Consider the following 14,549-nt stretch of genomic DNA (forward strand, 5'->3'; position numbering starts at 1 on the left):
AGAACTTGTGACTGGCCCAAGGTCACTCCAGCAGGTGCATGTGGAGGAGTGGAGAATCAAACCCAGTTCTCCCAGATAAGAGTCTGCCTACTTAACTACCCCAGTTTGGTGTAGTGGTTACCAACTGAGGTCTGATTTGAAATGTGATGTTTGCTGAGGCAAATACACACACACAGATCCTCATTTGTGGGACTTCAGCTACATGTGGCTTCTCTCTGTGTCAGTGGTTTACAGGAGTGAAGTGAGAGACAGTGTGGGGTGGTGGTTAAAGCATTGGACTAGGTCAAACTTGTTTAATGTAAGAGCCACATAAAGGTTAGGTGTTTGAGAGCCGCAAGACATGAACACCAGATATTTGAGAGCGCAAGACAGGAAGGAAAGAAGGCAGAAAAATAGATGGGGGGGAGGGAAGGAGAGGTGGAAAGAAAGCAACTTTAACTTTATAATGCATTCTCCAAGCTGTTGGCTGGCTTGGAGAAGTGATTTAAAGAGAAAAATGCCTTTTCCCAGCCAGCCAACGGGGGGGGGGGGGGCTTCGAGAGCCACACAATATGTGTGAAAGAGCCACAGTTTGGCCACCTCTGGATTAGTTTCTGGGAAATCCAGGTTCAAATTGCCTCTTTTGCAATTAAAATCTTCCTCTGGGCATAGAGCAGGGGTCACTGGTGGTGGGGGGGACCCGTGAATTTCCTACACTGTGCAGAGGTTGGACTTGATGTCCTTTGGTGTACCTTCTAGCTCTCAGATTCTTTGGATCGCAGTTCATGCACCTCTTTGCACAAGTTATTCCCCCCCGCCTCCTTGGAAAGTTTAAAATGTGTCACCATTTGGGGGCCTTTTGATGAAACATTCACAGTTCCCTTTCCAGTTAGCGGGATTTGCAATGACTGACGCTTGGGGCAGACAGAATATTCTGCAACAGAAACATCTGGATGGTGGTTTGATCCTGGGCTGCAGGAGGAGAGAGAGGCCCTCTCTTGCTTCCCAACAATCCGAGAGGCTTGGCACGAGAAACGGCTTTGGCATCTCTTGGAACCGAGTCTGCAGGTCGTGAAGGAGCGCCGGCCGCGTCACGACAAAATACCATTTAATTAGCATTGACTTCGTGCTGTCAGGTGTACTTAGTAGGCGGTCTGTAAAAAAAAAGAAAAAGAAAGAAAGCAACCTGCCAGCTATTTATATTTTTAATAGCTGCTCCAAGGTGCGCACAATTAGTTACCAGAAGGGAGCAGAGAGAGGAATGTGTGCACCTTTTGATTTTGCCAGTGGAATTTGGATTTGTCTAATCCCACCTTTTCTAACTTGCAAGAAATAGCGCTTGTCTGAATTAATTACCGTCTAGCTCTCTGTGTGGGGTTCCTTGGAGCCCCTCTGCCTCTAGGGACTCCCGCAGAGCTTACACGTACAGAACATGCTGTAGAATCAACCCTATATGCGAAACATGGAAAACGGCGTCCCTCTATTGCGTTTCCCCCTAACCCCTCTGTAATTTATAGCAACATTTATTCTTTGTTGTGTATCGTGCATTTCCCTGCCTCTGGCTGATGTCCACTGTGATGGCATGGTGGCCCAGGACATGGCAGCACTTGATATGGGGGTTCCATTTTTGGTGGCAGCTTTGTGACAGGGCTAAGCATAATATTGGGATGCCATTTTCAGTGGCAGCCTTGTGACAGGGTCAAGGTTAATACGGGGATGCCATATTCAGTGGCAGCCTTGTGGCAGGGTCGAGGTTAATAAGGGGACGCCATTTTCAGTGGCAGCCTTGTGACAAGGTCGAGGTTAATACGGGGATGACATTTTCAGTGGCAGCCTTGTGGCAGGGTCGAGGTTAATACGGGGATGCCATTTTCAGTGGCAGCCTTGTGGCAGGGTCGAGGTTAATAAGGGGTCGCCATTTTCAGTGGCAGCCTTGTGACAGGGTCGAGGTTAATACGGGGACGCCGTTTTCAGTGGCAGCCTTGTGGCAGGGTCGAGGTTAATAAGGGGACGCCATTTTCAGTGGCAGTCTTGTGACAGGGTCGAGGTTAATATGGGGACGCCATTTTCAGTGGCAGCCTTGTGACAGGGTCGAGGTTAATAAGGGGACGCCATTTTCAGTGGCAGTCTTGTGACAGGGTCGAGGTTAATATGGGGACGCCATTTTCAGTGGCAGCCTTGTGACAGGGTCGAGGTTAATAAGGGGACGCCGTTTTCAGTGGCAGCCTTGTGACAGGGTCGAGGTTAATAAGGGGACGCCATTTTCAGTGGCAGCCTTGTGGCAGGGTCGAGGTTAATACGGGGACTCCGTTTTCAGTGGCAGCCTTGTGACAGTTCCAAGCATAATATGGGGATTCCGTTTTCTTTATCTTTCTCTCTTCCGCTTTGCTGCTGAATGTATCAGCTCTAAAACAGCTTGTCTTTAATGAGCTTGCTTTTGAATTCCTAATACTGAGAGAGAGCGAGAGAACAATTATCTGCAGCCTTTTGCATTTTTTCATTTGAGTGGTGTTAATTTCCCCCTAGAGCAGGGGTGGCCATGGGTAGCTCTCCAGATGTTTTTTTGCCTACAACTCCCAGCAGCTCTAGCCAGCATGGCTCATGGCTGATGGCTGGGGCTGATGGGAGGTGTAGGCAAAAAAACATCTGGAGAGCTACCGTTGGCCACCCCTGCCCAAGAGGAATGTGTTGAAGTATCCTGTGGAATTGCTTTCTGGGCTCACGCTTGGGAAGCGTCCTGCTCTAAGCTTTAACGAGAAATGCAAGCGACTTCATTGTCTAAGTGGTCTTTCCATTTGGGAAGCAGTCGCCCAAAGATTTACTACTGGTGTGTGAAGTCTGTCCAATAACATTGCAGGTTGTGAACGTCCTTTTAAAAGAAAGCAAGCTTCTAGCCTTTATGGATGTATTCTGATTTTCCTTGCTTGTGTGTCTCTTTTGCTTCAGGCCTTTTCCCTGCATGGGTCTTGCTCCCTCTAGTGGTCAGTTTGATATTACATGGTTTTATGTCTGGCATGAAGTTTTTATGCCGGATAGACAGTGATAATAATACTGAGTCAACCACCAGAGCAAGGGTGTCGAACCCATTTGCTATGTGGGCCAGATCTGACATAAATGAGATCTTGTTGGGCCGGGCCATATGTGTACCTATTCAACATTAGGTAGCAGAGATATAAACTTTATAAAGGACACAGACAAACACGATTAAATATATATATTTTTAAAAAATCTTAAAACATTAGCACTCGTTGGTATTAAAGGATAGGCAGTTGTATTTCTCCCATGGGATCCAGGGAACTGGGCAAAAGCAGCTCTGGCTCTTTCCTTCCTTCCCCAGGGGACCAGGAAGGGGGAGGAGCCTTAGCCAATAGAAGGAAGAGAGGCTCGGCTCAGTAGCTCTGCTGTGCAATTGAGAAAGCCTGGCAAAACAAGTTATTCCTTCCTCCCCAAGGGAGGAGCCTCAGCCAAAGAAGACTTTGCTCCGTAGCGCCTGTGTGATTGAGCAAGCCTTGCAAAGCAAGCTGTGATGCAGAAGGAGGCAAGAGAGAGGGAGAAGGAAGCAGATGACAGCCAGTTGCTCGGGGGCCTGATAGGAGCCCTCTGGGGGCCTGATTCGGCCCCCGAACTGCATGTTTGACACCCCTACTCTAGAGAGAGCAAAACATGTGCAGAATAAAAATCTGAAGCAAGGGATACATGAGTGAGGAAGAGTGGGGGCAGGGGCACAAAAAGCTTATATGCAGAATTAAACTTCCTTGGTCTTAAAGGTACCACTGTACTCTGTTCCGTGGAGGCAGAGGGTTGCTTGGCACAACAAGTGATGAAAATGTGGAGTTCACTGCCCGATGGCCCCGGGTATAGAAGAGAATTAGATTTGTGGAGGATAGGTCTATGAATGGCTCACTAGCTACGGTGCTAAAGGGAACTTCCACGTTCGGAGGTGTTTAGCCTCTGAATCTCAGTGCCTGGGAACAATATCAGGTAAGGAAGGCCTTGACAGAACTCCAGAGGAACTGGTTAGCCACTGGGTAAGACATGATACTGGACTAGACGGACCGCTGGTCTGATCCAGCAGGGACTCTTCTTATGTTTGCAGGCTGCAGATTCAGGAGTGAAACCTGTTCCTAATGGCCAGTGTGTATCAGTCCATGGCGTCTGACATTAGATAGGAATGAGTTTGAACCCTCTTTTTGCAAACAGCTTATGTGAGAATCTGGACTCGTATGTTTGAAGGTTCCCTTGACTTTACACACTGTCTTTTCTCTCCCCCCACCCCTTTCCTTTCTTTTGTACATTTGTCTGCTTTTCCTTTTTGTTTTAAATATATGCTTCTTCCCAGAGGATGCAAAAGGCAGCTAAAATCAAGAAAAAAGCGGTGTGTAAGACTTTTTCCTTGACTCCTCATGTCTGTTTTGGAGTTTTCGTTTTCCTGTCAATCATCTTTGTTTGTCTTGGAGTGTCATGACTTTCCACTGTGGATCTCTGTAAAGCTGTGATTTTGGGTTCCCATTTGTGTCTTTTAAGTGTCGGCGACGGCCTTTCTGCTCAGTTTGCCCTTCTCTTCTGGGACCTCCATGTGTCTTGCCAAGCTCAGAGAAATGTCACTTGGTTCACTTGCTAGAGTCTCCTTTTTTCTCTTAAGGCTTTTCCACATTCTGAATTTCCCCGCTTGTAAGTTCCCATTTTGCCACAGGTTTCTTTCTCTAGTCCACATGTGTTTTGCCCCCTCTAGTGGCCAATCCAATATTACATTGCTTTGTGTCCAGCATAAAAAAACCTACAGGGAGAGAGATACCAGACATAAACCAATGTAATATCAAATTGATTGCTAGAGGGAGCAAAACGTGTAAAAACAGGTTTAAAAAAATGAGGAAAAGCCCTGACTGTCCATGATTTCTTGCAGAGGAGAACTGGCCCATTTGGGCGAACCTGTTTTGTGACGTTTGGACTTGTAATGTGGTTGTGAAGTCCAGCTGTCTGTTTCTGGGAGGGCAGCAGAGAAACCCCTCTTTGTTTTGCATGTGGGAATTCCTCCATCGTGTATTTAGCATGCTTTGAATGAGTTCCAAAGTATAAAGATCCCTCGCCCGGCCTTTGAAAGATTTCATTCTCTCTAAGCTCAATGATGTGAACCTCCGATGGCTAATGAAAGGCAGAATGGACTGCAGTGCTCAAAGTGCTTGCTTTAGAGTAAGCGTACCAGAGTCACCAGGATCTGGCCAGGCCTGAACCATCCAGCAAACCCCAGGGGTGGAATTCTAGCAGGAGCTCCTTTGCATATTAGGCCACGCCCCCTGATGTAGCCAATCCTCCAAGAGCTTACAAGGCTCTTTTTTGTAAGCTCCGGGAGGATTGGCTACATCAGGGGTGTGCGGCCTAATATGCAAAGGAGGTCCTGCTAGAATTCTATCCCTGATTAAGCCACACACCCCTGATGTAGCCAATCCTCCAGGAGCTTACAGGGCTCTTAGTACAGGGCCTTATGTAAGCTCTTGGAGGATTGGCTACATCAGGGGTGTGTGGCCTAATATGCAAAGGAGTTCCTGCTAGAATTCTATCCCTGATTAAGCCACACACCCCTGATGTAGCCAATCCTCCAGGAGCTTACAGGGCTCTTAGTACAGGGCCTTATGTAAGCTCTTGGAGGATTGGCTACATCAGGGGTGTGTGGCCTAATATGCAAAGGAGTTCCTGCTAGAATTCTATCCCTGATTAAGCCACACACCCCTGATGTAGCCAATCCTCCAGGAGCTTACAGGGCTCTTAGTACAGGGCCTTATGTAAGCTCTTGGAGGATTGGCTACATCAGGGGTGTGTGGCCTAATATGCAAAGGAGTTCCTGCTAGAATTCTATCCCTGATTAAGCCACACACCCCTGATGTAGCCAATCCTCCAGGAGCTTACAGGGCTCTTAGTACAGGGCCTTATGTAAGCTCCGGGAGGACTGGCTACATCAGGGGTGTGTGGCCTAATATGCAAAGGAGTTCCTGCTAGAATTCCACCTCCAGCAACTCTTAACAGATGTCCTGGATAGAAGCAGCGGCAGAGAGAGGGTGGGAAAAGGAACCCCTCCTGTTACATTTATTTATTTATTTACTGTTTCCCAGTGGGAGATGAAGGCATGTCTGCAATTTTAATTTTTTTTGGGAGGGGGGGAGAGAAAAAAAGTTCACCCCGCCTCCCAAATTTGGAAAGAGCAACAAAAGAACGGGATGTGCATGGCCCCAAATTGTCACAGGATGCTGAAATTCTCTTGGTGGGCTGACCTTGAAAACAAACGAGCAGCCGGGTGGGAGGAGAGGGAGGATCAGGGCCGCAGGGCTGGATAAAGGAAGATTATGTCTCCTTTCTGTGCTTTCCCTCTGGTTGCAAATGCTGCCCTATCGCAGTCTTGATACGTATACAAAAATTAGCACAATATGAGCCTTGTCACAATGCGAGTATTTTTTGCCCTTTACTGGGGTTTAAGGGGACCTCTGAAGGAGGGGGGGGGGAAGGGTTGTTCCTGGGAAAGTGGGAATTAAACTCCCCCCCCCCCCCAAATCCTTCCCTCCCAGGAAGTCTCTTCTTCTTCGGGTCAAAAACTACAATGGAATTTCCAACACAGTCAAACCCTGTGGTCTTAAGTGTAGAACATTCTGTGGAATTAACAATTTCTTCAGATGACAGAGTGGGGGTAGGGGATTCCCTGATTTGGAAGCCCCCTCCTCACTTCAGGCTTATCAGAAAGTGAGGGGGGGTGGAAGAAATGTCTGGGTGCTCCATTAAACCCTGTGGAGACTGGTCCCCATAGGGTATAATGGGAGAATTGAGCCGTGTGTATCTGGGGCTCTAGGGGGCCCCTGTTTTTTTAGGTAGAGGGACCAAATTTTCAGCATAGCATCCGTTGCCTATCCCTAAAATACCCTCACAAGTTTCAAAAGAATTGGACCAGGGGATCCGATTCTACGAGTCCCCAAAGAAGGTGCCTCTATCATTATTTCCAATGGAGGGAAGGCATTTCAAAGGCATGCGGTCCCTTTAAATGTGATGGCCAGGACTCCCTTTGGAGTTCAGTCGTGCTCGTCGCACCCTTGTTCCTGGCTCCACCCCCCAATGTCTCCTGGCTCCACCCCCAAAGTCTCCAGATATTTCTTGAGCCAGACCTGCCCACCCTACCACAAGAGAACGGTTTCCCTGGAGCAAACAGCTGCTTTAGAAGGCAGACTCTGTGGCATTGCATCCTACTGTGATCCCTTCCCACGCCCAACCCTGCCCTCCACAAGCCCCCCCACAAATCTCCAAGAATTTCCTAACCTGGAGTTGGCAACCCTGTAGCCAGGAGAGGTTAGCGCCACACCTTTGAGCCACCTCCCCGGTCACAGATGTGAGCACAGAGACTCCTCCCCTTAGGAGGTCATCCGGGGACCCCAGTCCCGCGCGCTTTTGGCTCTGGGCCACAGATGTCCCGTTTTTTGCATGCGTTTTGGAACCGGACTGTTCAAAATAGCTGTTCTGTGTTGCGATCTCAGCTGTGGTGTGGTGATCATGCATCCGTCGTCGTTGCCTTCAAAACTGCTGGCTGTTTCCCCGAGGGCGGGGCTTGACGTTCTCCCTGTTGTCCTTTCCAGAGCTCCGAGGGAGACGCCCAGGCCCTGACGGAGGTGGACCTCTTCATCTCCACCCAGAGGATCAAAGTTCTGAATGCCGACACACAGGTGAGCACGGAACCTTGAGGTGGAAGAGGCACCGGTTCTCGTGGGTTTGACGTGGCCTTCCTGCTTTTCTGCTGTGACGGGAACTTGAGGCCGAGGGATCCTGTTCCCAGGATGTCTCCCATCCCGGATCCTGCCCTCTCCAGCTCCCCGGGGGGCTCGCAGGATTGAAGGTGGGGGGGCCCACAGAGCAGGACCACAACAACTCAGCTGATGGGGTCACGGGGTGGCCAGAGGCAGGTGTAGATCGGAGCAGATAGCCTTCATCCTGGCATTCTGGAGGCAATTTGCTGGTGGCAAGGCCAAGAACACTGGAAGCAGAAATTTATTTACTAGACAGAGCCTGGAATGCCGTTCCGGCTGGCTTGGCACCATGGGGTGTGGCCTGATATGCAAATGAGTTCCTGCTGAGCTTTTTCTACAAAAAAAGCCATGGATAGATGATAGATGGATACATGGATGGATGGATAGGTGGGTAGATGGATGGGTGGATGAATGAATGGATAAATGGATGGCTAGATCGATGATAGATCAATAGATGGATGGATGGATAGGTGGGTAGATGGATGGGTGGATGGATGGATGAATAAATGGATAGGTAGATGATAGATAGATGGATGGATCAGTCGGTAGGTAGGTAGATGGATACATGGATGGATGGATGGGATAGGTGGGTAGATGGATGGGTGGGTGGATGGATGGATGGGTGGATAGATGGATGGATGGATAGATCTATATAGATAGATTGATGGATAGATGGATGGATGGCTAGACAGATAGATGGATATGTGGGTAGATGGATGGTGGATGAATGAATGGATTGATGGATGGATAGATGGATTGATAGATAGATGATAGAGAGATGGATGGATAGATGGATGATGGGTGGGTGGGTGGATACGTATACAGATATATCTTCCACTTTTCTCCCCAATGGGGGCTCAAAGCTGCTTGTATCATTCTCTTCTCCTCCATTCTGTCCTCACAACAACCCTGTGAGGTGTAGGTGGGGCTGAGAATGTGGGACTGCCCGACGGTCACCCAGCAAGGTTTCCCAAGCCCTAGCCCTACACTTTAACCACTACACCAGGCTGCCCTCACAAGGCCTGGTTCTGTGGCCCCGTTGTGGGTGGGTGGGAAGCCCTGTTCCTGGTATCGAAGCTGTGCTTGCCGAATTCAGCCAGCAGCCGGTTTGGAAGAGCTGGCACGGCACTCCCAGCAAATACAAACGATTGGCGTTTCTGTAGCCCCTTCAGTGTTTCAGAGTGTCCTGCAGACTTATTTTCCATTCATCTTTGCAGCCACCCCCATAAAAACTGAAATTATCTTATGGTGGTGTGTTCAGAGTAAGGGATTATTATTGGCTGCCAAAGCTATGCCTCTCTTTTGGCACCACTAGGTGGCGAGCTAGGCTTCTTTTTAGACTAAGAGCGCTGTGACTTGCCTAAGGTCACCCGGCCGACTTCAAGTGGGGAATCGAACCTGGTTCTCCAGATTAGAGTCCGCCACTCTTAACCACTTCACCAAACTGGCTCTCGGGATAAGAATAAGATGATATTGGATTTATGCCCCACCGTATATTTTGAATCTGAGTCTTAGAGCGGTCACAATTTCCTTTACCTCTCCCCCCCCCCCCCACACACCAAAAGACACCCTGTGAGGTGGGTGGGGCTGAGAGAGCTCTCACAGAAGCTGCCCTTTCAAGGAAAACTCCTGCCAGAGCTATGGCTGACCCAAGGCCATTCCAGGAGCCTCAAGTGGAGGAGGGGGGAATCAAACCTGGTTCCCCCAGATAGGAGTCCGCATACTTAACCACTACACCAGACTGGCTCTTTTGCTACCAGGGTACTGTCTGTTCAGCCCAGACCAGTGCATGTGATTTCTCCCTTCCTCCATTTTATTCTGACAAATACCTTGTGAAGTCACTTAGGCTGAGAGGGGGAGACATAAGAGTTTTGTAGTTCAGAGGGGTTTTAAACCCTGGGCTCCCCAGCGTGCCAACTGCAAGCCCATACTGGCTTGTTTGATATCTTGCCTTCCACATTCCTCAGGAAGTGGGCATAGAGTGGGGGTCACCGGGGGGAGGATAAACTGTGACTTTCCTGCATTGTGCAGGGGGTTGGACTAGATGATCCTCACGGGTCCCTTCCGGGCTTTGTGTTTCTGTGGTTTTCCAGAACGCTAATTCATTTACCCTGACATCCCTGTAACATCTGAGAGAGAGCAAAATACTAATCACAGGGAATGTATTTTAATTAAAACCGTAGCCTCTCCTTTCCAGAAACGCAAAGCCAAACAGATGCTCCATTCTGGACCATATTTCAGTCGTTCAATATGCCAAATGGCCCAGTTAATGATTTGGAGCTGCTGTGGCTACAAGTGGCCTTGTGCAGAGGTTTTATTATGGGATGGGCCTGCCCTCGTGCCTGCCGGGGTCCCTTTCCTGACCATTAGTGGTCTCATTTGAAGGAGAGGGGGACGGGGGAAGGCACGGGTGGAAATTCCTCTTCTCTGTGCCACAAAAGGAGCTAGATACTGAACGACAACCTTGGTCTTAATCTTTCAGCTGAAGGTTTATCATATGTGAGTGACTGAAGAAGAGCTGAGAGACTCTTCATTCATTTCTAGCGTGGCCAAGTTGGGAAGATTTGGGAGGGGAGAGGAAAGGTCCCCTATGCAAGCACCAGTCATTTCCGACTCTGGGGTGACATTGCTTTCACAATGTTTTCACGGCAGACTTTTTACGGGGTGTTTTGCCATTGCCTTCCCCAGTCATCTACACTTTCCCACCAGGAAGCTGGGGACCCCTTTTCCCGACTTCGGAAGGATGGAAGGCTGAGTCAACCAGCTACCTGAACCAGCTTCCGCCAGGACTGAACTCAGGTCGTGAGCAGAGTTTAGGACTGCAGTAGTGCAGCTTTAACACTCTGCGCCACGGGGCTCTCTTTGGGAGGGGGAGGGCGTCCTTAAATTCAAAAGGGTTGGTGTGAGTTGATTTCCCAACTCATTTTGTTGGGTGTTGGGTCAAGTCTGTGGCAGGAATACCCAATGTGGTGTCTGTGTGTGCCATGGTACCCTGTTGACAAGCTTATTGGTTTTTAGAAAGTGAGTAGGGTCAGCTTCTTCTTCTTCTTTGTTGTTGTCGTCGTCAGCTTTTTTTGTAGAAAAAGCCCAGCAGGAACTCATTTGCATATTAGGCCACACCCCCTGGTGTCACCATTATTCCACACAGGGCTTTTATGTAGAAAAAGCCCAGCAAGAATCATTTGCATATTAGGCAACACCCCCTGACATGAAGCCAGCTGGAACTGCGTTTCTGTGCGTTCCTGCTCAAAAAAAGCCATCATCATTATTATTATTATTCAGCAAGCATTACACTAGCAAAAGTCAAAATACAGAATTACAATCCAAAATTAAAGTTCAGACGACTCAACTATAAACAGTATAACAGAAGAACACAGCTGTAATCCTATTCAAATTTTTCCAGTATCAGATCCAACTTTTTTAAAAATCTCATTTTTCTATATAGAGGGTTTATTGGGACAATATCTTTATCCACTGTATATGTTAGAAAAGGTAACCAAATTTGCAACAAATTTTGATTTGTAAAACTCTGGGTCATTGCCTCAGGTATTGTATGTTATTTTACTTAAAAATAAATTGACCCCAAATACGATTAAACCATTGGGATATGGTAGGTGGATGTTTGTCTGGCCGCTTAGCTGCAAATGGCAGTTCGCGCTGTGGAAATTAGTATTAAGATCAATTCAGTTGTTTGTTAATCTAATTTAAATCTTGCACTTTATTTAAAATAATTGGTGAAAGAGGAATAGCAATATTTGTTTTATGTGTTGTGCTACCAGAAGCCCAGATTGGGCAGACTCAGCTTCTGATTGGCCACTGGGATAGCGGGTTAAAATAATGTTTTAGCAGCTGCCACCACCACAAGGTTGGTTTTCTTTTCCCTTAGTCGTATTTCCTAAGGTATTTTTAAAGTTACCCCTTCACTTCAGTTTCATGGTGTGTGGGGCTGTGCTTTTGTGGTAGCCATTTTGTGGCTGGCGCCATCTTTTCTGGCAGCCGTTTTGTCATTGCGCTTCTCGCCCTGCGTCCAAATTCCACAGGTGCTTACAGGCTCCAGAAGGGCTGGATCCCTGGCCTGAGGGATAGGAATGGTTCATTTTTTTTTTTTAAAAAAGGGTCAGTTTGGCTTATATTAGTTTAGACCCGAAGATCCAGGTTTAAATCCTGCCCCCCCCCCCCCCACGGCGTGAATGTTACGGGGTGACTCTTTTTCCATCTGTTCTGCCTCACAAGATACCTGTAAGGATAAAATGAGGACGAAAGAGCTATATATGATTCTCTGAGCTCCGTGGGCAGAATTTAAAAAAAGGTACTAGGTTGATACGGGAAAAGGAAAATAAATCAGGGGCAACGAGTTAGTCGTGTCTCAGCGCTGCCTCGCTTGCCGGCTGTCGCTTTTCCCAGCTCGACTTGTTTTTCAGAGGTTGGTAGATTGCTCTGGGTAGCCCGCAGCACGTTAGCGGTGCTTAATAAATAACAGCGGGGCACAGGAATGGTAGGGCCACTGAAGTACATGCGTTTTGCAGCTGCATTTCACTGCTGGGCGTAAAAAGATAAAACTCGGTTTGGGAAGGGGGAGGTGAGTCAGTTCCTCGGTGTGTGAGCCCCTCTAGCCGACAGCAAGATTTCAGAGGGCAGAGAAGGGTAATAAACAGATTGATCTGCTTCTCCAGGTTCCTTTCTGGGGCCTTTTCTGCATATTTGGGCATTTCCGGCGTTTCCCGTGTGTGAGTCAAGGTTCACCAACACGGTACTTGTGGGCACCACCGCACCTGACAAGAAGAAGAAGAACACATTTATACCTTGCCCTTCTCTCTGAATCAGAGTCTCAGCAGCTTACAGTCTCCTTTATCTCCTTTCCCCACAACAGACACCCTGTGAGGTAGGTAAGGCTGAGAGAGCTCCGACAGAAGCTGCCCTTTCAAGGACAACTTCTGCGAGAGCTATGGCTGACCCAAGGCCATTCCAGCAGGTGCAAGTGGAGGAGTGGGGAATCAAACCCGGTTCTCCCAGATAAGAGAGCTCTGGCTGACCCAAGGCCATTCCAGCAGGTGCAAGTGGAGGAGTGGGGAATCCAACCCGGTTCTCCCAGATAAGAGAGCTCTGGCTGACCCAAGGCCATTCCAGCAGGTGCAAGTGGAGGAGTGGGGAATCAAACCCGGTTCTCCCAGATAAGAGTCCTCACACTTAACCACCACACCAAACTGGCTCTTTAACATGAACTGTAATATTACAGTTTAAAAAAAAAACTTTTGGGCTTTCTATATTTATTTTATTTTACACCGCCCTTCTCTCTGAATCTCAGAGACTCAGAGCGGCTTCTAATCTCCTTTACCTCCCCTATTTTATTATTTTATCACATTTATATCTCACCCTCCCCTGATGGGCTAAGGGCGGCTGAGATGTCATGATGACTTTCCTGGATAAGTATTATAGTATCCTAATGCAATGCATTTATATGGCTGTAATCCATATCTTTTCTGGAAGGTCCGTAGCTCAGTGGCAGAACCTCCGCTTTGCATGCAGAAGGTCCCAGGTTCAATCCCCGGCATCTCCAGTTGAAAGGACCAGGCAGGAGGTGATGGGAAAGACCTCAGCCTGAGACCCTGGAGAGCCACTGCTGGTCTACAATACTGCACTTGATGGGGAGAGAGTGTGGCTCAGTGGCAGAGCCTCTGCTTGGCATGCGGAAGGTCCCAGGTTCAGTCCCCGGCATCTCCAGTTGAAAGGACCAGGCAGGAGGTGATGGGAAAGACCTCAGCTGCTGAGACCCTGGAGAGCCATGGAGAGGGGCCGTAGCTCAGTGGCAGAGCCTCTGCTTGGTCTGATTAATTATAAGGCAGCTTCATATGTCAGAACTCTCTCAGCCCCACCTACCTTGCAGGGTGTCTGTTGTGGAGAGGGGAAGGGAAAGGAGATTGTAAACTGCTCTGAGGCTCCTTTGGGTAGTAAAGGGCGGGGTATAAATCCAATCAGTTCTTCTTCAACTGCAGCAAGATTGGAACTGGCAGCCACAATAATACTGCCCCCAGGGCAGAAAAACTGCAGGGGGTGTGCTACAGCCAAACCAGTTTTGACACTGATGCAACAGGAGGAAAAACCAATTTAACCCTGCCATGTGAGAACATACTAAGCCGATTGTTTCCTGTAAGACCATATTGCCTGCGACACTCAAGATTTGCATCTTGATCTAACCAAGTAGTTTGTTTTCCCCCCTCTAAGGTTAAAGGAGTTTCAGCGAAATCCTGATTCCCATCTTAGAAGGGTTCTTTTCCATTTAGGAAAAAAAAAACAGTGTGGAGTAATGGCTGGCGTCTCAGACTAGGATTTGGGGAGACCCAAGTTAAGAATCTCAGAAAGTCCACTGGGTGACCTTGGGACAGTCATTGAACACGTAAAGCTGCCCAGGGGTAGAATTCTAACAGGAGCTCCTTTGCATATTAGGCCACACCCCCTGATGTAGCCAGTCCTCTCAAGAGCTTACAAAAAAGAGCCTCGTAAGCTCTTGGAGGATTGGCTACATCAGGGGTGTGTGGCCTAATATGCAAAGGAGCTCCTGCTAGAGTTCCACCCCTGAAGCTGCCTAATACTGAATCAGACCATCAGTCCATGAAAGTCAGTATTGTCTACTCGGACTGGCAGTCGCTCTCATGGGTCTCAGGCAGAGGTCTTTCCCATCACCTCCTGCCCGGCCCTTTTGACTGGAGATGCCGGGACCTTCTGCATGCCAAGCAGAGGCTCTGCCACTGAGCCACACTCTCTCTCCCATCAAGTGCAGTATTGTAGACCAGC

At 48.4% G+C, this 14,549-nt stretch overlaps 1 protein-coding gene across 1 annotated transcript in view; it reads left to right on the forward strand.

Annotated features, from left to right (window-relative positions):
* The window catches only part of APBA2 (amyloid beta precursor protein binding family A member 2), a 166,520-nt gene that overhangs the window by 129,935 nt on the left and 22,036 nt on the right, over positions 1 to 14,549 (forward strand). The window contains 2 exon segments of the mRNA XM_060259899.1: positions 4,319 to 4,354; positions 7,590 to 7,676. Coding sequence (XP_060115882.1) covers positions 4,319 to 4,354; positions 7,590 to 7,676 — 123 coding nt within the window.

Source organism: Heteronotia binoei, chromosome 19 (assembly GCF_032191835.1).
Source record: "Heteronotia binoei isolate CCM8104 ecotype False Entrance Well chromosome 19, APGP_CSIRO_Hbin_v1, whole genome shotgun sequence".
Lineage (NCBI taxonomy): Eukaryota > Metazoa > Chordata > Lepidosauria > Squamata > Gekkonidae > Heteronotia > Heteronotia binoei.